At 45.1% G+C, this 24288-nt stretch overlaps 1 protein-coding gene across 10 annotated transcripts in view; it reads right to left on the reverse strand.

Moving 5' to 3' along the window:
• Positions 1-8077, reverse strand: part of supt20h (SPT20 homolog, SAGA complex component) — a 63993-nt gene extending 55916 nt beyond the window's left edge. For 8 of the 10 annotated variants that reach the window (XM_033022234.1, XM_033022233.1, XM_033022228.1 and 5 more), the window contains exons 1-7: positions 8006-8077; positions 6049-6138; positions 2995-3030; positions 2835-2893; positions 2684-2750; positions 1399-1525; positions 665-768 (exon numbers count right to left, since the gene is read on the reverse strand). In XM_033022234.1, coding sequence (XP_032878125.1) covers positions 665-768; positions 1399-1525; positions 2684-2750; positions 2835-2893; positions 2995-3030; positions 6049-6051 — 396 coding nt within the window. In that variant the 5' untranslated portion in view covers positions 6052-6138; positions 8006-8077. The remainder of the gene's footprint in view (positions 1-664; positions 769-1398; positions 1526-2683; positions 2751-2834; positions 2894-2994; positions 3031-6048; positions 6139-8005) is intronic. The other 2 variants (XM_033022226.1, XM_033022231.1) reach the window with 2 other exon arrangements.
• Positions 8078-24288: the final 16211 nt, after the last annotated feature.

A 24288-nucleotide genomic window follows, 5' to 3' on the forward strand; every position in this document is an offset into this window, starting at 1 on the left:
TGGCTGCAATACAGGCCTGGCAGAGCATCGCCAGAGAAGACACCCAGCAACTGGTGATGTCCATGAATTGCAGACTGCAAGCAGTCATTGCATGCAAGGACCTGCAAAAAAATACTAAACATGACTACTTTCATTTACATCACATTGCTATGTCCCAAACATTATGGTGCCCTGAAATGGGGGGGACTATGTATAAACATGGCTGTAATTTCTACATGGTGAAACCAAAATGCATGAAAATGGCCTTAATTAAAATCTAACAATGTGCACTTTAACTACATGTGACTTTTTCAATCACAAATCTCAAATTGTGGAGTACAGAGGCAAATAAATAAATGATGGATCTTTGTCACAAACATTATGGAGGGCACTGTGATACAATAAACCCTCATTATTACAGACTTTATAATGGATTTTGGTAATAGTGGACTGTCTCTTTAAGAACACACTGCTAGTTCAAATAAATTGACAAGCCATTGCTTAGATTGACACTTAACTATTAAACAATGTAACAAACAGTCTTTAGTATTTTTAGTTAGTATCAAAAATGCATTTTTAGCTGTTAAAATGCGCTTGGTACACTCTACAGGTTAGCATCCACGCATGCAGTTATACGGGAATTACTATGATCAAGTCGTTCCTACTCTTGCATGATTTACTTCACCTGAGATTTTTCCAAAAGATCCACGAGAATTGGTGGAAGCTCTTCTGCATCTAAGTATTCCAGTAGCTCTCCTTCCTCGTAAGGCAAGCGGATTGTTTCCGAGTCTGCATTCATTACAAGTACAACATTAAAAAGATGTGCACATTCCAACTTTCATAATTTATACAGCATACCTTTTAGCAAGCTGGGCATGCATTAGAATATAGAATAGTACAGCACAGGAACAGGCCCTTCGGTACATAATGTCTGTGCCGAACATGATGAAAGTTAAACTAATCTCCTAAACCTGAGCCATATCTCTCCCTATCCATGTGCCGATCTAAAAGCACCATTATTGCATCTGCTTCCACCGTCACCCTTGGCAGCTCGCTCCAGTCATCCACCCACCGTCTGTATAAGAAAAGTTGCCCCACACGTAAGAGTCATACAGCACGGAAACAGACCCTTCTGCCCAACTTGCCCATGATGACCAAGATGGTCCATCTATGCTAGTCCCACTTCCCCACGTTTGGCACATAACTCTCTAAACCTTTCCTATCCATGTACATCTCCTTCAATCTTTGCGAATCTCATTTTAAAGCTGCAACCAATGTTATAATCAACCAAATCCTAATATTTTACTGTCTGATAGAGATTAGAAGAAACACAATAATAATAATAATGCATTTATAATTCCTCTCTATTATCTATTCAGCACAAATGATTAACAACCTAGAATAATTAAAGAATGGTACCTGAGCCATTTTTCCCCCGGAGCATCAGTGAATAACCGTCATTTCCTGGATATAAGTTTACCACGAGACACGACACTCTCTCCTGCATCACCAGTTTCTCCAGCAGGTTAACATTTCGCCTTAGTTTCTGAGAAGTAATCACAAATCCAGATTGTAATCAAATGTCACATTTTGCTTTGATTAAATCAGTTATAATAATTGTAGGAGCAAATGGAAAGGCCATGCGGAGTTGGTGTTTGAAGTAATGGGCGATTTATTAACACTGGTGCACACCAGGAATCCAGGCAAAGCTGATCTGCTGAGCGCGACTTTGGTACAGATTTTATATTCTCAGCTGACAAGATTATACAGAAACTTGACAAGATTAACAGTAAAACTAGGTCTTGATTACAGAATAAAATGATTATCCACAAGTCCAACTTAGTTGACAGTAGATCCAATTTGCTTTCTCATCTACTCCCTGCACAAAGTGGACATTTGCAGAGCTCAATTAATCTACAAGACAAATTGAGAAAAATACAAAATGTAAAATATTGTTGATTTAATAAATACTTTATGAAACATTTTCAAGCAGAACTTTGATAACGTTTCAATCAATTAGAAAAGAACAAACTAATTTTTTAAAAGATTTGTAGTTTAGTTTAGCGATATAGCCAGTAAACAGGCCCTCTGGCAACCATGCCAACCATTGATCACCCATTCACACTGTTACTATGTAATCCCACTTTCTCATCAACTACCTACACACTAGGGCAACCTACAGCCCCCGGGCCGAATGCGGCCCGTAACCCGAAAACATCCGGCCCGCCGAGCCCCCCGAGCAGCGGCGCCCAGAGCCGTCCCGAGTAGGTACCGGGCGCCCGAGCAGCAGCCTAGCGCTGAGCTCAGGCTGTACCGCATCCTGCACAAAGCTGCAGCACAGCCGCGCACCTTCTGTGAACACGTTTAAGAAAGAACTGCAGATGCTGGAAAAATCAAAGGTAGACAAAAATGTTGGAGAAACTCAGCGGATGAGACATGCAAGGATTGCATGAGGCTGCCTCACCCGCTGAGTTTCTCTAGCATGTTTGTCTACCTTCAGTGAACACGTGATTTGATGCCTGCCATCCGGGGCGGGACCCATGTGTACACGTGATAGATGTGGCCCGCCATCCGCTCACAGACATGCGTCCCGGCCCCTATGCAGAACAAGGTTGCCAACCTCTGCACTATGGTCAATTTACAGAGGCCAATAACCTACAAGCCTCAATAAGGAAAAAACTTTTTTTTAAACAAACGAGGTTACCTTCAGTTCTGGTTCTTTTTCACATTCTTCCATGTACAAATCATACAGCTTCTGATGCACGGATTTCCTAAAGTAACAAATATATAAAATTCAGTTACTTCAGATTTCTGGCAAAATCATCTTTAAAATACTTTGATTGTCAAAATAGTACCGTCCACTGGAGGAATGCCTTCTTTTTGGAGGTCTCTGCCTGGCACATCCAATGATATACTAAAAAAAATTGTAAATTACAAGGAATAAATGGCACAGGTCAAGTGAAAGATACAGTTGAATAACAGAGTACAGATGCATGGTTATTGTGAACAACTCACCTCGGCACGGTCCAGAGCATATTCCAAAGCATGATACTGCGGAAAGAAAATGTATTTACTTAGGAATTCGAAAGATGCAAGATATCCTGAAATCCAGTCATCAGTTCTGAAAATCCTTCCTTTCCAAAAGTATTTACTATTTGATAGACACAAGGTGCTGGAGTAACTCAGCAGGTCAGGCGGCATCTCTGGAGGAAAAGGATGGGTGACATTTCGTGTCGGGAACATCTTCAGTTTCGGGTTCGACACTTTCTGTCTAACTTTGGTATAAACCACATGCAGTTCTTTGTTTCTATATTTACTGTTGAATGTGGAGAATGCTAAATTATTGGTGAGTCTCATTGTCTATATAACTCATTTTCACCTAGCCCACAGCTAACAATGCATCATTTCCTTGATCATCGTAACTTTTTGGCATTTCTTTCATTTCTTTGTTCTGCATCTCTCTATATCACCGCCTATATCTCGTTTACCTTTCCCGACTCTCAGTCAGAAGGGTCTCGACCCGAAACATCACCCGTTCCTTTTCTCCAGAGATGCTGCCTGACCCACTGAGTTACTCCACCTTTTTGTGTCAATCTTCATGCCAAATTATTAGCTGTCCAAATAATAGAAGCATTACTTTAAAGGGAAAGTACCTGAAGAAAAATTATCTTCTTAATAAATCTCCAAATATTTTTCCCGCTTCACAATTCGCAACTCTTCAATCCTTTTGTCTCACACCTTGTTTTTTTCATCTCTGCCCAAACATCTGCCTATCAACCCCCCCCCCCCCCCCGCCCAGCACCACCAACTATTATCTGCCATGCTTTGTCCAGCCCCTCCTCTCTTCCAGCTTTCTCCCGTCCCCATCACAATCAATCTGAAGAAGAGCCCTGACCCGAAACATCACCTATCCACGTTCCCCAGAGATGTGCCTGACCCGCTGAGTTACTCCAGCACTGTGTGAAACGTCACCTATCCACGTTCCCCAGAGATGTGCCTGACCCACTGAGTTACTCCAGCACTTTGTATCCTTTTTGGTAATCCAGCAGTTCCTCATTTCCACATATTCCCTGCACGTTGTTTTTTTCCCCAATAATTCTTCCCAGTATGTGAGAAAGAATAAGTTATCACGTGATTCAGTGGCTATAGTGAAGAAAATAATTACCAAATTATATCTACACGAATCAGAATCAACATCATTACTTGATTAATCCTATCTTCATCCGGACCATACTGGAATTTACATCTTAACCAAAAATTATATCTATTAGGATTACTATTTAACATTTCAATGTTGAAAGTATTTTTACACAAACACATAACTATAAAGAGGCATAGACAAGGTAGACAGTCAGAACATTTTTCTCAGGATGAAAATGCAAAAGACCAGATGGCATAGCTTTAAGGTGAGAGGGACAAAATTTTAATAGGGTGGTGAGTCCCTGGAATGCACTGCTAGGCGTGATAATGAAGGCAGTCAATTGTGGTGTTTAAGAGTCTTTTTGATAGGTACATGGATATGCAGGGAATAGAGGCTTATAGTCATGAGCAGGCAGTGGAAAGTTTAGCTTGGTGCCATGTTCAGCATGGACATTGTGGGCCGAGGGGCTCGTCCCTGTGCTGTACTGTTCTATATTTTAAGTCACCAGGCAACAATGACTATTCCATTTTGTGCAAATAATTTCTTCCATATTAAATTAAATGACTTTTAAATTTAAGTCCCGCATTTTGTGTCTATCTGCAGGTGATGCAACTGAAGATACAGACAAACGTTGGAGTAACTCAGCGGGTCAGGCAGCATCTCTGGAGAAAAGGAACAGGTAATATTTTGGGTTGAGACCCTTCCTCTGTATTCTCCAGAATTGCTCAGTTACACCAACATTTTATGTCTGGATTTGGTGCAAAAATAACATGTCTGAAACAGATGCAGTTTACGTTAACCTATCCCAAAAAACGATGCCAACTGGATATCGTTTTTGATAATCAAAGGTTGGGTTAAATTAAGAAAATACTGGATGATGATCTAGGTTTGTGAAAGCACAAAGTCGATGTTTGGGAGATTGTGGCAATACTTTAGTGCAAAGGTAACAATGGCAAGGCGGACACGATAGAAGTACATGTACCATGAAGTAAAGGTGGTCTTTCCATTAGCGAAGACGGTGGGGGGGGGCGGGTTGAGAATCAACTCGCCACCATTGTGTCTGAAATTTGTTTTTGCTTTAGTACCAACTATGTGAGGGGATTCAGATTCTTCAAAATTGACTGTTTATTGGAGACACAAGGAACTGCAGAATGCTGGAAAAACATATGGATAACTTTAACAAAACAAAATATTGATAACTTTAATAAAACACCTTTGCCACTGAGTCCACATGCAAACTGGAGGAACAGCACCTTATATTCTGCTAGGGTTGCTTAAAACCTAATGGTATTAATATTGAATTCTACTATTCTAGATAACCAGCTTTTCTTTGTTTCTCTCCCTGGTCTTCCCTCTGCCCTAACTGAACTCACACCCATCTCTCCCCTTCTACCTATATTCCTTCCTCTGGCTTCACAATTCACACGTCTTATCTCACACTTTTTGTCTTTTCACCCCTGGCTTTGTCCACCCATTTGCCTATCAATACCCCCCCTCACCCACATTCACCTATCACTTGGCAGGTTTTGTCCTGCCCTTCCTCTCAATAGACAATAGGCGAAGGAGTAGGCCATTCGGCCCTTTGAGCCAACATTGCCATTCAATATGATCATGGCTGATCATCCATACTCAGTACCCCATTCCAGCCTTTTCCCCATATCCCTTGTCTCCCAATAGACAATAGAAAATAGCTTCAAGTCCTTCAGCTTCTACTCCCCCCCTCCTCCACCAGCACAATCAGTTTGAAGAAGGATCCCGACCTGAAATGTCACTTATCCATGTCTTCCAGAGATGCTGCCTGATCCGCCGAGTTACTCCAACACTTTGCATCTTTTTTTGTAAATCAGTCTCTGGAGTTCCTTGTATCTAGAGCTATTTCGCTGAATATTCAATTCCCAAATTAACAATAGTTTCTTCAAAATACTCACCATTTGGAAATAAATTAGGTCCAGGGTATCAGAAGAGAAGTCACGAATGTAGGGAGAAAGTCATAGTTCTCCTAAAGATCTAGAATTCCGCTGAGAGCAAAATTAATTATTTTGCAAGGCATTCACAAAGCATTAAAATTAAAATTTGTTCTCACAAAGCACCAATAATAAAACATCCCAAAGAATGCGAAAGTAATTAATTGAAAGCCAATGGGTGAAATATTAGTTATATGTTCATCTAGACCATTCAGAGAAATTACATATTACGGTAGATGTTTCTTTTTTCTTTAGGTTCCTTCACATAATTCCCCTCGTACAACATGGCTGTCTGTCCATTCCCTTCACAGATGCTGCCTGACCCGCTGAATTTCTCCAGAACCCAGTGTTTTGTTGCCTCTTGTGTCTCCACACTCATTGGATGTTCCTGTTGAGTTCTACACTCATTGACGTATCTATTACATAGAAAATAGGTGCAGAAGTAGGCCATTTGGCCCTTCGAGCCAGCATTGCCATTCAATATGATCATGGCTGATCATCCTAAATCAGTAACCCGTTCTGGATTTTTCCTCATATCCCTTGGGCTAAGAGCTAAATCTCTCTTGAATACATCCAGTGAATTGGTCTCCACTACCTTCTATGGCAGAGAATTCCACAAATTCACAACTCTCTGGGTGAAAAAGTTTTTCATCTCAGTCCTAACTGGCCTACCCCTTATCCTTAAACTGTGACCCCTGGTTCTGGACTCCCCCAACATCGGGAACATTTTTCCTGCATCTACCCTGTCCAATCTTCTAAGAAATTTATATGTTTCTGTAACATCCCCTCCCATCCTTCTAAATTCCAGTGAATACAAGTCCAATCAACCCATTCTTTCATTTTATGTCAGTCCCGCCATCCCGGGAATTAACCCGGTGAACCTACGCTGCACTTCCTCAATAGCAACAATGTCCTTCCTCAAATTAAGAGACCAAAATTGCACACAATGCTCCAGGTGTGGTCTCACCAGGGCCCTGTACAACAGCAGTAGGACCTCCTTGCTCCTAAACTCAAATCCTCTCACAATTGGATGTACCTATAGTGTCTCTACATTCATTGGATGTACCTATCATGTCTGTACGCACACAAGTGTGTGTCGGCACTCATTGAATGCACAGGTTGGTTGCATGCACTCATTGGATGTATAGGTTGGGTGTCTATACAAATTGGATTACCTATTTTGTCTTTACATGTTGAATATGCCCGTTGGGTCTCTACGGTCATTGGATACACCTGTTGGTGTCTCTACACTCATACAATGTACCTGTTAAATATCTATAGGGACAAAATGCCAGAGTAACTCAGCGGGGGTTCAGGCAGCATCTCTGGAGAGAAGGGATGGGTGATGTTTCGGGTTGGAGACTCTTCTTCAGACTGATATCAGGAGAGAGGGAGGTACATAGACTGATGTCAGGAGAGAGGGAGATACATAGATAAGGATGCGTATAGATAAGGTGTGAAAACAGGACAAAAGGAAATGGAAATCAAGGAAAAAGTAGAACAGATCATTGTTAGTTGGGAGAAGGTAACAACAAAGCAGAGATAAAATGTATTTGGAGAACTGGGGAGGGATGCAGAGAGAGGAAAAGCAAATGCTGTTAGGGCATCACCCTTGCTGTTAATACTCTGTATGAATGTCTATACACATTTGGATGTCCCCATTGTATCTCCTCCACCCATTGAGTGTCCACAGCGGGTGGGTGCGATGCGCATTCCCAGCCGCTGGGTGGCGCCGCTGCTCGGTCTCAGGGCAGCGACCGGGCGGCTCAGCACAGCCACAGCCACCGCCACAGGGCGACAGCAGCGGCAGCGGGGAGAGTCTGTCTGTCTGTCTGTCCGCCCGCCGCCCGCGCCCCTCCACCGGACAACGCCCGCCCGCACCCCGGGTCGCTGCCGACCGCCCCGTTCCGCCCTCCTTTACCCCGTCCGCCGATCCGGCCGCCATCTTCCGCCTGCCCTGCCTGACTTCCGCATGGGGGCGGGACCTCGGCACCGGAAGCTGGCGCCTCGGCTGTGATTGACAGGTGGGCAACTTGCCCACCAAGACCAAGACCATGAATGGACACCAAGTGTAAAGTGTGCAAACGACAGATCAAAGCAACAACAGAAGATTCAATGTGCAGGGAGGAACTGCAGATGTTGGTTTACACTGAAGATGGACACAAAAAGCTGAAGATAGACACTCCCCTGATTCTTGGTCTGAAGAAAGGTCTCGGCCCGAAATGTCACCTATTCCTTTTCTACAGATATGCTGCCTGCCCCGCAGAGTTAAGGGCCTGTCCCACTTGCAAGCGATTGCATGCGTTTGGCGCGACCAAACGGAAGCGGAGTTCACGCGAAGTTCGCGCTAAGTACACGCTATGTTGTGACATGCTGACCAATCAGCTGGGCAGGAGGCGGGCCGACTGAATTTGTGCGTCGCACAGCGCCGGGCGGTGATGTCATCACGCAACGCCATGCCGGACGGTGACGTCATCGCGCAACGCCACACGCTAGGCGTACGCCGTCAAGATGCTGCGTACGACCGCAATGCGCCTGCATGCCGACAGGCCGTTGGGGCACGAAGATTTCGGACACTCAGTTTTTCGGAGCCCCGCGCGATGTCGGGACCAGCCCCGTACAACTCCACGCTTCTAAGTGGGAACGGCCCCGCGCGGCCATACGGTGCCCGTACGCCTCAAGCGACCACATTTGGTCACGGCAAACGCATGCAATCGCATGCAAGTGGGACAGGCCCTTTACTCCAGCACTTTGTTGCGATCTGCAGGAGATGCAACACCGAAGAAAGACACAAAATCTGGAGTAACTCAGCGGGACAGGCAGCGTCTCTGGGGAGAAGGAATGGGTGACGTTTCGGGTCGAGACCTTTCTTCGGACTGAGAGTCAGGAGCGAGGGAGATACAGAGATATGGAGGGGTAAGGTGTGAACACGGGAAATGAAAGGGGACGTAGATCATGGAAAATGTAGAATAGATCATTGTTAGCTGAGGGGACGGTGACATCGAGACATACAATCAGTAAAATTTAATCAGGAGAACAATGAAACTAGTCAAACCTCTCACAAGCAGGATAAGAGAAGGGTGGAGAGAGACGGAAAGCAAGGATTACTTGAAGTTAGAGAAGTCAATATTCCTACTGCTGGGTCGTAAGCTGCCCAAGCATACCCAAGATGGGGTGGAAGATGAGAACTAGGGTACTCTGTCGCTGTTGCGACTGGAAGGAGTGAGAGCAAGAGCGGAGCTGTGGGATACCGCGGAGATCCTAGTGAGGGCCTCATCAATGATGGAAGAGGGGGTAGAGTCTTTACAGGAAGCAGGGTGGGAAGAAGTGTAGTCTAGATAGCTGTGGGAGTCAATAGGTTTATAATAGATGTCAGTCGATAGTCTATCTTCTGTGATGGAGACGGTGAGATCAAGAAACGGTAGGGAGATGTCAGACAAAGGGTCGGGTCTCGACCCAAACGTCACCCATTTGAGTCTGAAGAAGGGTCTCGACCCGCAACGTCACCCATCCCTTCTCTCCAGAGATGCTGCCTGTCCCGCTGAGTTACTCCAGCTTTTTGTGTCTATTTAGGGAGATGTCGGAGATGGTCCAAATGAATTTGTGTGCAGGATTGAAATTGATAGAGAAGTTAATGAAGTCCATGAGTGCAGGAGATAGCCCCAATGCGGTCGTCAATGTAGCGGAGATAGAGTTCGAGGATATCGCTAGTGTACACCTGGAACAGGGATTGTTCAACAAACCCTACAAAGAGGCTGGCATAGCTGGGGCCCATGCGATTGCCCATGGCTACGCCTTGGATTTGGAGGAAGTGGGAGGTCGAAGGATATTGTTAAGAGTAAAGACCAGCTCCGCTAGGCAGAGGAGGGTGTTGGTCGTGGGAAAGTGGCTGGTTTCCTGTCCAACATCTGAACCTATACTTCCTCCCTCGACTCCATCTAAGGACCCCGATATTCCTTTCAGGTGAGGCAGAAGTTCACTTACAGTACACCTCCAACTTCATCTGCTGTATCTGCTGTTCTAGGTGTGGACCAAGACCAAATGCAGGCTCAGCAATCGTTTCGCTGAACACCTTCACAGTCAGTTTAGGCCTACGTGATCTCACGGTTGCTAAACACATTAACTTCCCCCTCCCATTCCCACACTGACCTTTCTGTCCTGGGCCTCCTCCATTGTCAGAGTGTGGCCCAACACAAATTGGAGGAACAGCACCTCATATTTTGCTTGGGTAGTTCACATCCCAGTGTTATGAATATTGATTTGTCTAACATCAAGTAACCCTTGCTTTCCCTCTCTCTCCGTTACCCCCCCCCCCTTCCTAGTTCTCCAATTAGTTCTACTGCCCTTGTGATTAAATATTACTGATTGCATGCCACGTTGTCACCTTCCCCTCAGCCAACAATGAACCATTCTACATTTCTGTATCATCGTCTGCTATAATCTGTTGTTTTCACACCTTACCCTTCCATTTCTCTGGTCTCCCTCTTCCCTTACTCTCAGTCTGTGGAAGGGTGCTGTCTGTATGGAGATTGTACCATGTTCTCCCCGTGACCACGTGGGTTTTCTCTGAGATCTTCGGTTTCCTCCCACACTCCAAAGTTGTACAGATTTGTAGGTTAATTGGCTTGGTAGAAGTGTAAATTGTCCTGAGTGTGTGTCGGATAGTGTTAGTGTGCGGGGATCGCTGGTTCTCGTGAACTCGGTGGGCCGAAGGGCCTATTTCCGCGCTGTATCTCTAAACCAAAACTAAAAGATGCCCCACCGACGCTCCTGCCACCTGCACTATCCGTATAGTTTACTTTATTATTGTCATGTATACCGAGGTCAGAAGGAATAGGAATAGAATTAAGCCATTCGGCCTATCAAGTCTACTCAACCATTCAATCATGGCTGATCTATCTATCCCTCCAAACCCCATTCTCCTGCCTTCTCCCCATAATCTCTGACACCTGTACGAATCAAGAATCTATCTATCTTTGTGAACAGTGAAAAGATTTTTTGTTCTGTGTTATCCAGTCAGCAGAGACTTTACATGATTACAATCAAGTCATTTCTCAGTGCACAGATGCAGGGTAAAGGGAATAATGGTTAGTGTCTGATAAAGTCCAGTAAAGTCCAATTAAATATAGTCCATGGGCCTCCAATTGGTAAATGGTAGCTCAGGACTGGTGTCTGGTTGGTGATAGCATGGTTCAGTTGACTTGGGAGCAAGAAACTGTCCCTGAATCTGGAGATGTGCATTCTCACACTTCTGTATCTCTTACCTGATGGGAAAGGGGAGAAGAGGGAGTGATCGGAGTGAGACTGGTCCTTGATTATGCTGGAGGCCATGCCAAGAGAGAGTGAGGTGTAGTATCTAGCTGTGAGTTCTAGCCCTGTGCATTAAGACTAGCACCAGACGGTCATGTAACCATACCATGACTCAGTGGGAAGGGCACAGCAGCTTTTTGGCATGTGGTACCATTTAGATTGCCAGCAACAAATGATCAGTGGAGCCACAGTGTGAGGATTGGAGCTGGGGGCTGACTGATGTGATGGATTTTAATCCATATAATTAGGAAAAAAGGAAATTTCTAATGAAACCATCTGGTATTCGTCATAAATAAAGTCAAATTTGAAATAGTCTGTTCCACGACATTCCCACTAGTGGAAACATCCTCTCCACATTCATTCTATCCAGTCCTTTCACGAGTCTTTGGTATACGCTGGGACTAAGGCTGCATTGATGTCAGGAGCAAATTGTTCCTGGCAAAGGGGGAGATTTTAGAGATGGGCTGAGGGACCTGTTTCCCTGTAGTATGATTCTATCACTTTAAAACAACAGACCTGAAAAAATAGTTATGACTAACCACAAATGGATGTGTAGATAAAAATGCTGAAGAAACTCAGCGGGTGAGGCAGCGTCTATGGAGCGAAGGAATATTGATTGAATTTTTAGAATTGATAGAATTTATTACCACACAACCAGGGTCGGTGGAATTTGGGTTGTCAGCAGCGATACAATAATAAAGAACACACAACCACAATAAAAATGTAACACAAACATCCACCACAGCATTCATCACTGTGGTGGAAGGCACAAAATTTGGCCAGTCCTCCTCCATTTCCCCCCCGTGGACAGGACCAGAGTCCAGAGTCAGTCCAGGATCGGCTCTTCCTCACCGGAGACCGCGGCTTTAAGTTGTTGTAGGCCGCACGCCAGCGGTCGAGATTTAAAGTCTCCGCCGCAGCCAGAAGCACCGTAGACTGCAGGGCCAGCGGTCGAAGCTCCCCTGCAGGGGTGATGGTAAGTCCATGCCGGCCCCGCGGTAGAAGTTGGCCGCGGGCCGGCAGTGATGGCTTCTTCCCCCGGGTCCCCCACGAGGGATCCCGGGCTGTAGACGCCGCACCAGCTGGAGCTCTGCAGACCGCGATTTCAGGCCGCGACTTCAGGCTGCCGGCTGCCTCAGGCCAGCGAAACGGAGCGCTCCCCTCCAGCGAGCCCCAGCGAGGGCCCACCCGCTCCACAAGGAGAGTCCACGCTGCGCCCGCCGCTGAAGCCCCGGGCGCGTCTCCGGGAAAGGCCGCGCCGATCCTTGATGTTAGGCCACGGGGGAGGCGACCTGGAAAAAGTCGCCTCTCCATTGAGGAGGCGACCGAAGCGGTTTCCCCCTTGTCCCCCCTCACACAAAACACACAAAGGAACATTAAACACATACTTTAAAACATACTAAAAAAAAAAAAAATATGTGACGTTTCGAGCCGAGACCCTTCTTCAAACTTTTTGATTTTTCCAGCATCTGCAGTTCCTTCTTAAACAGATAGATGTGTGGTTATCATGCAGCTCACAAACATAGAAACATACAAAATAGGTGCAGGAGTAGGCCATTCGGCCCTTCGAGATGATAATGGCTGATCAATATGATAATGGCATCATCCAACTCAGTATCCCGTACCTGCCTTCTCTCCATACCCCCTGATCCCCTTAGCCACAAGGGCCACATCTAACTCCCTCTTAAATATAGCCAATGAACTGGCCTCAACTACATTCTGTGGCAGAGAATTCCAGAGATTCACCACTCTCTGTGAGAAAAATGTTTTTTTCATCTCGATCCTAAAAGACTTCCCCCTTATCCTTAAATTGTGACCCCTTGTTCTGGACCTCCCCAACATTGGGAACAATCTTCCTGCATCTAACCTGTCCAACCCCTTAAGAATTTTGTAAGTTTCTATGATCCCCCCTCAATCTTCTAAATTCTAGCGAGTACAAGCCGAGTCTATCCAGTCTTTCTTCATATGAAAGTCCTGACATCCCAGGAATCAGTCTGGTGAACCTTCTCTGTACTCCCTCTATGGCAAGAATGTATTTCCTCAGATTAGGAGACCAAAACTGTAGGCAATACTCCAGGTGTGGTCTCACCAAGACCCTGTACAACTGCAGTAGAACCTCCTATACTCAAATCCTTTTGCTATGAATGCTAACATACCATTCGCTTTCTTCACTGCCTGCTGCACCTGCATGCCCACTTTCAATGACTGGTGTACCATGACACCCTGGTCTCGTTGCATCTCCCCTTTTCCTAATCGGCCACCATTCAAATAATAGTCTACTTTCCTGTTTTTGCCACCAAAGTGGATAACCTCACATTTATCCACATTATACTGCATCTGCCATGCATTTTCCCCACTCACCCAACCTTGCAGCGTCCTAGCATCCTCCTCACAGCTAACATTGCCCCCCAGCTTCATGTCATCCGCAAACTTGGAGATGTTGCATTCAATTCCCTTGTCCAAATCATGAATATATATTGTAAATAGCAGGGGTCCCAGCACCGAGCCTTGCGGTACCCCACTAGTCACTGCCTGCCATTGTGAAAAGGACCCGTTTACTCCTACTCTTTGCTTCCTGTCTGCCAGCCAGTTCTCTATCCACATCAATACTGAACCCCTAATACCATGTGCTTTAAGTTTGCATACTAATCTCTTATGTGGGACCTTGTAGAAAGCCTTCTGAAAGTCCAGATATAACACATCCACTGGTTCTCCCTTATCCACTCTACTAGTTACATCCTCGAAAAATTCTATAAGATTCGTCAGACATGATTTACCTTTCATAAATCCATGCTGACTTTGTCCAATGATTTCACCACTTTCCAAATGTGCTGCTATCCCATCTTTAATAACTGACTATAGCAGTTTCCCCACTACCGATGTTAGACTAACTGGTCTGTAATTCCACGTTTTCTCTCTCCCTCCCTTTTTAAAAAGTGGGGTTACATTAGCTACCCTCCAATCCTCAGGAACTACTCCAGAATCTAAAGAGTTTTGAAAAATTATCACTAATGCATCCACTATTTCTGGGGCTACTTCCTTAAGTACTCTGGGATGCAGCCTATTTGGCCCTGAGGATTTATCGGCCTTTAATCCATTCAATTTACCTAACACAACTTCCCGGCTAACCTGGATTTCACTCAGTTCCATCTCATTTGACCCCCGGTCCCCTGCTATTTCCGGCAGATTATTTGTCTTCCTTAGTTAAGACAGAACCAAAGTAGTTATTCAATTGGTCTGCCATGCCCTTGTTCCCCATGATCAATTCACCTGTTTCTGACTGCAAGGGACCTCCATTTGTTTTAACTAATATTTTTCTTTTCACATATCTATAAAAACATTTGCAGTCAGTTTTTATGTTCCCTGACAGTTTTTTTTTCATAATCTATTTCCCTTTTCCTAATTTCTCCCAGTCCTCTGGTAGGTTGCTTTTTCTGGCTAATTTGTATGCTTCATCTTTTGTTTTGATACTATCCCTGATTTCCCTTGTTATCCACGGATGTATTACCTTCCCTGATTTATTCTTTTGCCAAACTGGGATGAACAATTTTTGTAATTCATCCATGCTGTCTTTAAATGCCTTCCATTGCCTATCCACCGTCAACCCTTTAAGAATCAATTGCCAGTCTATCTTGGCCAATTCATGTCTCATACCCTCAAAGTTACCTTTCTTTAAGTTCAGAGCCCTTGTTTCTAAATTATTTATGTCAGTCTCCATCCTAATGAAGAACTCAACCATATTATGGTCACTCTTGCCCAAGGGGCCACGCACAACAAGACTGTTAACTAACCCTTCCTCATTACTCAATACCCAGTCTAGAATAGCCTGCTCTCTCGTTGGTTCCGCTACATGTTGGTTTAGAAAACTATCCCGCATACATTCCAAGTAATCCTCTTCCTCAGCACCCCTGCCAATTTGATTCACCCAATCTATATGTAGATTGAAGTCACCCTTTATAACTGTTTTACCTATGTTGCACGCATTTCTAATTTCCTGTTTGATGCCCTCCCCAACTCCACTACTACTGTTAGGTGGCCTGTACACAACAACTCCCACTAGCGTTTTCTGCCCCTTAGTGTTTCGCATGCTCTACCCATATCTATTCCACATCCTCCAAGCTAATGTCCTTCCTTTCTATTGCGTTAACCTCCTCACTAACCAGCAACGCTACCCCACCTCCGTTTCCTTTCTGTCTATCCCTCCTGAATATTGAATATCCCTGGATGTTCAGCTCCCAGCCTTGGTCACCCTGGAGCCATGCTTGAAGATAGACACAAAATGCTGGAGTAACTCAGCGGGACAGGATTACTCCGGTCATCAGTTACTCCAGCATTTTGTGTCCATCTTCAGTGTAAACCAGCATCTGCAGTTCCTTCCTACACACACCATCATGCTTGATACACCTCCCCAAAATCATCACCATTCTCCATTACAATCATATAGTAATCTTCAGTAACTAGCTTTCAGATATAATTCTAGGGCAAGATTGCTAAGGCAGAGGAAATCTGAATGATAGCAGCTATGTTGTCACAGTGCTCCTATCATGTATTTTTTGTTAAACAAAATCAGGATCTCATTATGATCCAGACCCTTTGATCCAACTTGCCCATGCCGACCAACATGTCCCATCTACACTGGTCCCACTTGTCTGCATTTGGCCATATGTTGAGGCTCTATAAGGCGCTGGTCAGGCCACATTTGGAGTACTGAGAGCAAATTTGGGCCCCTTACCTGAGGAAGGACGTGCTGGCTCTGGAGAGGGTCCAGAGGAGGTTTACAAGAATGATCCCATGAATGAGTGAGTCAGTTTGACAGCACTGGGCCACTATTCGCTGGAGTTTAGAAGGATTAGGGGGGACCTCATTGAAACTTACAGAATAATGAACTGCATAGATAGAGTGGATGTGTAAAGGATGTTTTCATTGGTGGGAGAGTCTATGATCAGAGGTCATAGCCTCAGAATTAAAGAGCACGCTTTTAGAAAGGAGGTGAAGAGGAACTTCTTTAGTCAGAGGGTAGTTAATCTGTGGAACATTCCAACAGAGGGCTGTGGATGCCAAGTCAGTGGATATTTTTAAGGCAGAGATCGACAAATTTTTGATTAGAACGAGAGTCAAGGGTTATGGGGAGAAGGCTGGAAAATGGGATTAGGAGGCAGAGATCAGCCAAGATTGAATGGCAGAGTGGACTCGATGGGCCGAATGGCCTACTTCTACTCCTAGAACTTGTGAACATCTATATAACGAAAAGTCTCATCTTGCCAACTTCCTGTTTGCGGCGTATATTGATTTTAGAAAAAACGCTACCTTATATCACTATGATTTTTGGCCATCTTACTCACAGTCCTCCTCCGCTGAGGTAACCCCGAGGATTTTTCTGATCAATGAAAAATAAAAAAGTTTTGAATGTTAAAAAATCTTGAGATCAGCTGATTGGTCCTCTCACCTGTCAATCGCCGTGATGAAGGTAACGCCCCTTCCGGGGGGCAGCAGTATAAAGCCCAAATGGTATGAAATTACATTTGAATTTGGTGGCCTGCACTCTGCTTGAAATGGTATGAAATTGCATTTCAATTTGATGGCCTGCACTCTGCTTGAAATGGTATGAAATTGCATTTGAATTTGGTGGCCTGCACTCTGCTTGAAATGGTATGAAATTGCATTTGGATTTGGTGGCTTGCACTCTGCTTGAAATAGCATGAAATTGCATTTGAATTTGGTGGCCTGCGCTCCTCTTGAAATGGTATGAAATTGCATTTGAATTTGGTGGCCTGCACTCTGCTTGAAATGGTATGAAATTGATTTCAATTTGGTGGCCTGCACTCTACTTGAAATGGAATTTCAAGGAATAGCTCATGACTGAGCTTCCAGCCCACCAGCCCTGAGTGACTGAGCTGCCAGCCCGCCAGGTCTGAGTGACTGAGCTGCCAGCCCACCAGGCCTGAGTGACTGAGCTGCCAGCCCATCAGGCCTGAGTGACTGAGCTGCCAGCCCAAGAATCCATTCGGCCCACAATTTCCATACCAGCCCTCTGTCCCACTTAGTCCAGTATCCCTCTAAACCTTTCCCATCCAAATGTCTTTAAATATTGTAATAGTACCTGCCTCAACTACCTCCTCTGACAGCTCATTCCATGCACCCACCATCCTCTGTGCGAATATGTTGCCCCTCAGGTTCTTTCCCCTCTCACATTAACCCCTGATTCTTTGATTGATTTCCCTGCCGTGGGTAAAAGACTCTGTGCATTCTCCCTATCTATTCCCCTCATGATTTTATACACCTCTATAAGATCACCCCTCATGCTCCTGCACTCCAAGGAATAATGTCCTAACCAGCACAAACTCTCCCTCTAGTTCAGGCCCTTGTCCTGCAACATTCTTGTAACGTAATTTGGTGGTGATTCATGATTCAGCCATTACTGCGCCAGTGTCGATTATATCTACAGTGCTTATCATGTATAGAATACGAAAATATTGATATAAAGTGGATTTTTTCACATGTGGATTATAGGACAAAAACACAAGATGCTTGGAGTACTCAGCGGGTCAGGCAGAATCTGTGGAGGGAATGGACGGGTGACATTTCGGGTTGGGATCCTTCATCACTCTGATTGTAGTTGGGGGGAGAAATCTGGGAAAGAGAGGTGGGGAGTGGACAAAACCAGCCAAATGATAGGTGGACTTGGGTATGTGTGTTTGATTTCCTGTAATGTATTTCATATGTGTGCATACTATGTAATTTGAACGTACGGTAACTTGGTTTGGTTATCAGGTAAAGCTGATATTGAACTGAATTACATGTGTGATTAATGCTCGCTCTTGCTCCCCCTAAGTCTGTCTCTGTCTCTCTGCTTCTCTCTCTGTCTCTCTGCTTCTCTCTCTGTCTCTACACTAATCTCTGTCTCTCTGCTTCTGTCTCTGTCGCTTTCTGTCTCTCCGCTTTTGTCATTCTCGCTCTCTCTGCTTTTGTCATTCTCTCTCTCCGTCTCTCTCTCTTTCTGTTTCTCTCTCTTTCTCTCTGCTTCTGTCTTTGTCTCTTTCATCTCTCTTTTACTCTCCCTCTCTTTTTTATCCCCATCTCTTCCTGTTTTTTTTTGTTTTTTCTCTCTCTCTCTCTCTCTCTCTCTCTCTCTCTCTCTCTCTCTCTCTCTCTCTATCTCTCTCTACTCATCTCTCTCTTCTCATCTCTCTCTCTCTCTCTCTCATTCTCTCTCTCTCTCTCTCCCTCTCTCTCCCTCTCCCTCCTCTCCCTTCCCTCTCCCTCTCCCTCTCTCTCTCCCTCTCCCTCTCCCTCTCCCTCTCCCTCTCCCTCTCCCTCTCCCTCTCCCTCTCTCCCTCTCCCTCTCCCTCTCGCCTCTCCCTCTCCCTCTCCCTCTCCCTCTCCCTCTCCCTCTCCTCTCTCCCCTCTTCTCTGTATCCTCTCTCTCCCTGTATCTCTCTCTCTCCCTGTATCTCTCTCTCTCCCTGTATCTCTCTCTCTCCCCCCTCTCTCTCTCCCTTCTCTCTCTCCCCCCTCTATCTCGTCTCTCCCCTGTATCTCCTCTCTCCCCTCGTATCTCTCTCCTCTCCTCTCCCTTATCTCTCTCTCTCCTCCCCCCTCTCTCCTCTCCGTCTCTTCTCATCTCTCTCTCCCCCCTCTCTCTCTCTCTCTCTCTCTGTGTCTCACACAGTCCCACCGGTATGCACACACGTGCACACACACACAAACGCATACATCTGTACTGCAGATTTTAACTTTATGTGTGTGTGGTTCTCATAGGAAAACATTTTCTGTCTAGCCACTGCTTACATCATCGCAGGCTGCCATATGAAAACATTTTGGCTTTGATTTATCTGCTCAAAGTCACTTGCAACATTTTCTCCATTCGAAGCCAAACAGATGATGTAACTATACTGGGTAACATTAACAGGGTATGTTGGTTTTGATTGTAAGCATATGGCATGTGCTTTTAATATATTAGTGAAGTTATGCTTGAAGTGCAAAGAACTAATGTTTCTTAACACAAAGAGCCGATATAACACAAATGATTATTGTAGTTGACCAAGTCATGGGATTTGAGATTTAAAGAAATAAATATTTTTGACAGAGAATTGGTATAAAACACAAAGGTCTGGGGATGTTAGCACCCGAGTAGACAGAAAGAGTCAAACAAACTTTTTTTTATGCTGACATCTCTGATTTCAGGATTGTGTTAATGTTTCAACATTTGAACACTGGCATACTGTTATCCCTGATGTTATTTAGAGTCATAGTCATACAGCACGGAAACAGCCCCTTTGGCCCAACATGTCCACTCTGACCAAGATGTCCTATCTACGTTTGTCCCATCTCAGTTTTCCCTGTTGCCAGCCAGGCAACCTCGGCAGTTTTTTAGGTTGCCAAATAACGGTTTAGGTGGTCATTTAAGACGGCTTACATGATGCGTGCGATAATGTGCTCGGACGAAGTGCGTAGTTACCAGTCGGAATTATGGTCAATGAAGCATTCATTTATTATTTCTGCTTCAAATAAAGTCGCAAACTAAACATATTCACCAATCAAGACATGATATATACCACAATGACATGCAGCAAAACTATAATACAGTATCTCAACTCTTTTTACACATTACAATGAATGCAATTTCTATTATCTCTTTCCACTTCCAAACAAAAATCTGGTTGGATTATTCAGCGTATGATCAACCTCGGTGAGATCAAGCGCAGGCTTGGCGATCGCTTTGCACAAAACCTCCACTCAGTTCGCAATAACCAACCTGATCTCCCAGTGGCTCAGCACTTCAACTCCCCCTCCCAATCCCAATCCGACCTTTCTGTCTAAAAAAAAAGAAACTATCCATTTTCAGTCTTAAATCTCTAAGTGACGCTATGTCCCCCTTTACAGCTACTGTATGTTTTAATTCAGTTCAAGACTATGGGGCAGTACATTGGCCATAAAGTTGCGGCCTAAAATTGCCAGTGACCTGGAATTGATCCTGAATATTGGGTGCTGTCTGTATGGAGTTTTGTTTTCTCGTTTATAACATTGTTTACAGAGTACTATGTTTACATATTCTGTTGTGCTGCTGCAAGTAAGGATTTCATTGTTCTAACTGTGACATGAGAGAATAACACACTCTAGACTTGACTTGCGTCGCTAATGTGTGGGATAGAACTAGTGTACGGGTGATCGGTGGTCGGCGTGGACTCGGTGGGCCGAAGGGCCTGTTTCCACGTTATATCTTTAAATTAAACTAAAAACACTAAAACCAGAGGAAATCTAAAGAATGGTCTCTACCCGAAAAGTCACCCAATTTCTTCTATTCAGAGATGCTGGCTGCTCCATGGAGTTCCCCCGCACAATTAAAGCATGGAATAGTCTTCACCCTACCATAGGTACCCAACCAGACGCAACTAAATTTAAGGTGGCTCTTTTTTCCCCAAGAACCCTTTTTTGCTTAAGTCCAAGTCAAGAGTCAAGAGAGTTTTATTGTCATGTGTCCCAGATAGGACAATGAAATTCTTGCTTGCTGCAGCACAACAGAATATGTAAACATAATACAGAACAGGAGATAAAAGTTCAGTGTGTCTATATACCATTGACCATATATATTCACAATAAATAAACAGATAAAATGCAATAGGCTGTTATTTTTCAGTTTGGAGTTTGGTGGTGGTGGGTTCACCAGTTTAAATTCCATTTGGAATATATTTGGAGGATCAGTAAACCAAGAAGCAAGAGTTACTCCAGGGAGTTACTCCAGCTCCAGGCAGCGATTCTGCGTTTGGTTTTCAGCGATCGCGGTGAGGCGGCAACCAGATAGCAATGGCGGCCAGATCTCCCACAATGCAAAGGGAGGGAGAAAGTAGCAGACGCCAACCAGTTGCCGTGGAAGTGCGCATGTGCAGGGCGGCACATGCGCACAACCACGGCCGATGATGTGCTGGCCGTGGTTGTGCACATGTGCAGAGGGAGGATGTGCAGGCCGTGGCAGTGTGCATGTGTAAGGTGGCCTGCCGTGCCGAGAGGAGACCCAAGACCCGAGACCCGAGAGCCGGACACGGATGGCGGGCGGAGACAGAGAGTGACAGAGAGAGAGAGAGATAGAGAGGGGGCCCACTCAGAATTAAATGATATGTGTCCCGGGTGCTTGCCAAGACGGGCAAAATGGCATGGCTTTTAGGTTGCCCGGCGGGACAGTAGATTGCCATTGGCACCCGGGCAACCGCTAATTTCGAGCCCTGCATCTGCCCATGTATTGCCCATATTCCTTTAAACCTTTCGTATCCATGTACCTGTCCAAATGCCTTTTAAATTCTGCTATCGTACCTGTCTCAACTACTTTCTCTGGCAGCTTGTTCCATACACCCATTACTGTCTGGAAAAAGTTGCACCTCAGTTCCTATTAAATCTTTTCTCTCTCACCGTAAACCTATGTCCTCTGGTTCTAGAATCCCCTACTCTGAGTAAAAGACTCTGTACATCTGCCCTATCTATTCCCCTCATGATCTTATACACTGTATGTATACCTCAGCCTCCAGCACTCCACGGTTTGACTTCCAAAACTCAACATCCTGCACTTATCTGCATTAAACTCCATTAACCATTCCTCAGCCCACTTGCCCATCTGATCAAGTTCCTGCTACATGATCTGCTTAGATAGCAGGCCAAACAAGGCTTTTCACTGTACCCTGATAAACATGACAATAATAAACCTAAACCAATGCCCATTGTAACTGCAATGAAAATAATAGTTCACAGTAACAGCTCTTCAGATTTGCATATGCCCCTCTAGGTACCAGGCAACCCTGAAACATAAATGTGTAGCAAGGAACTGCAGATGCTGGTTTAAATCGAAGTTAGTCACAAAATGATGGAGTAACTCAGCGGGACAGGCAGCATCTCTGGAGTTTTTGGGTCGAGACCCCTCTTCAGTCTGAAACATAAATTCCTGGTATTTTAATTCTGTGGTATGAATATTTTTACTGCATTACACATAAGAATAGGCAACTGTTAAAATCAGTCTTTCTTCAAAAGGATTCCAATTAAAAAAATATATTTGGATGTTAAATTGAAACTTTTTTATTAGCTATCAGTACAAGCCAGCTACCCTGCAGTAGTTCTTTCCCTGTTGAGGTGTCTAATGAGTTGCAGCTTGACATCAAAACCTAAGAACAAAAGAATGCCCAATCTATGTGGCATACAAATCTTTAATGTTTAAGAAAGAACTGCAGATGCTGGAAAAATCGAAGGTAGACAGAAAAGCAGGAGAAACTCAGCGGGTGAGGCAGCATCTATAGAGCGAAGGAATAGGCAATGTTTCGGGACAAGATCCTTCTTCAGACTGATGTCGGGGGGTGGCGGGAAAAAGAAAGGCGGAGACAGGAGGCTGTGGGAGAACTGGGAAGGGTAGGGAAAGGAAGGAGAAAGCAAGGACTACCTGAAATTGGAGAAGTCAATGTTCATACCGCTGGGGTGTAAACTACCCAAGCGAAATATGAGGTGCTGCTCCTCCAATTTGTGGTGGGACTCACTCTGGCCATGGAGGTGGCCCAGGATAGAAAGGTCAGATTCAGAATGGGAGGGGGGTTTGAAATGCTGAGCCACCGGGAGATCAGGTTGGTTATTGCGAACTGTGCGGAGGTGTTGGGCGAAGCGATCGCCAAGCCTACGCTTGGTCTCACGGATGTAGAGCAATTGACACCTGGAACAGCGGATGCAATAGATGAGGTTGGAGGAGGTGCAGGTGAACCTCTGCCTCACCTGGAAAGACTGCTTGGGTCCTTGGTTGGAGTCGACAGCGGAGGTAAAGCGACAAGTGTAGCATTTCCTGCGGTTGCAAGGGAAAGTACCGGGGAGGGGGTAGTTTGGGTGGGAAGGGACGAATTGACAAATTGTCCCCGCCTCTTCCTTTTTTATCCCACCCCCACACCGACATCAGTCTGAAGAAGGGTCTCGACCCGAAACGTCGCCTATTACTTCGCTCCATAGATGCTGCCTCACCTGCTGAGTTTCTCCAGCATTTTTGTCTACCTTCCAAATCTTTTGTCTACCTTCCAAATCTTTAATAGCTGCTTCAGCATAATAGGGCTTGAGCCTCAACCTAGCAATTCACCCAAAACAACAGGGTTCAGAGGAACTGCAGGTGCTGGTTTAAAAAAAAAAATGACACAAAGTGCTGGAGTAACTCAGCGGGTCAGGCAGCATCTCTGGATAGAAGGAATAGGTGACATTTCGGACCATGATCCTTCTTCACACTGGGAGTCAGGGAAGAGGGAGACATGGAGCTATGGAAGGGTAAGGTGTGAAAATGAGAGATCAAACAGGACGAACTTCAAGAAAAATGCAGAATTGTTACCTGAGGAGAAGGTGACAATGAGGCATACAATCAGTAAAATTTAATCAAGGGGACAGAAAAACTAGTCGGACAACTGGGATGGGCGAGGGATGGAGAGAGAGGGAAAGTAAAGGTTTCTTCAAGTTAGAGAAGTAAATGTTCATACCGATGGGGTGTAAGCTGCCCAAGCGAAATATGAGGTGCTGTTCCTCCAATTTATGCTGGGCCTCACTCTGACAATGGAGGAGGCCCAGGACAGAAAGGTCATTGTGGGACTGGGAGGGAGAGATAACGTGTTTAACAAGATCACATGGGTCTAGGCAGACTGAGCGGAGGGGTTCAGCGGAACGATCGCCGAGCCTGCGCTTGGTCTCGCTAATATACAGGAGTCCACACCTGGAACAAGGGATACAGTAGATACGGTTGGTGGAGGTGCAAGTGAACCTCTGCCTCACCTGAAAGGACTGTCGGAGTCCTTGGACGGAGCTGAGGGAGGAGGCATAGGGACAGGTGTTGCATCACCTGTGGTTGCAGACGAAAATGCCTGAGGAAGGGGTGGTTTGGGTGGGAAGGAATGA

The sequence above is a fragment of the Amblyraja radiata genome, chromosome 6 (genome assembly GCF_010909765.2).
Source record: "Amblyraja radiata isolate CabotCenter1 chromosome 6, sAmbRad1.1.pri, whole genome shotgun sequence".
Classification (NCBI taxonomy): domain Eukaryota; kingdom Metazoa; phylum Chordata; class Chondrichthyes; order Rajiformes; family Rajidae; genus Amblyraja; species Amblyraja radiata.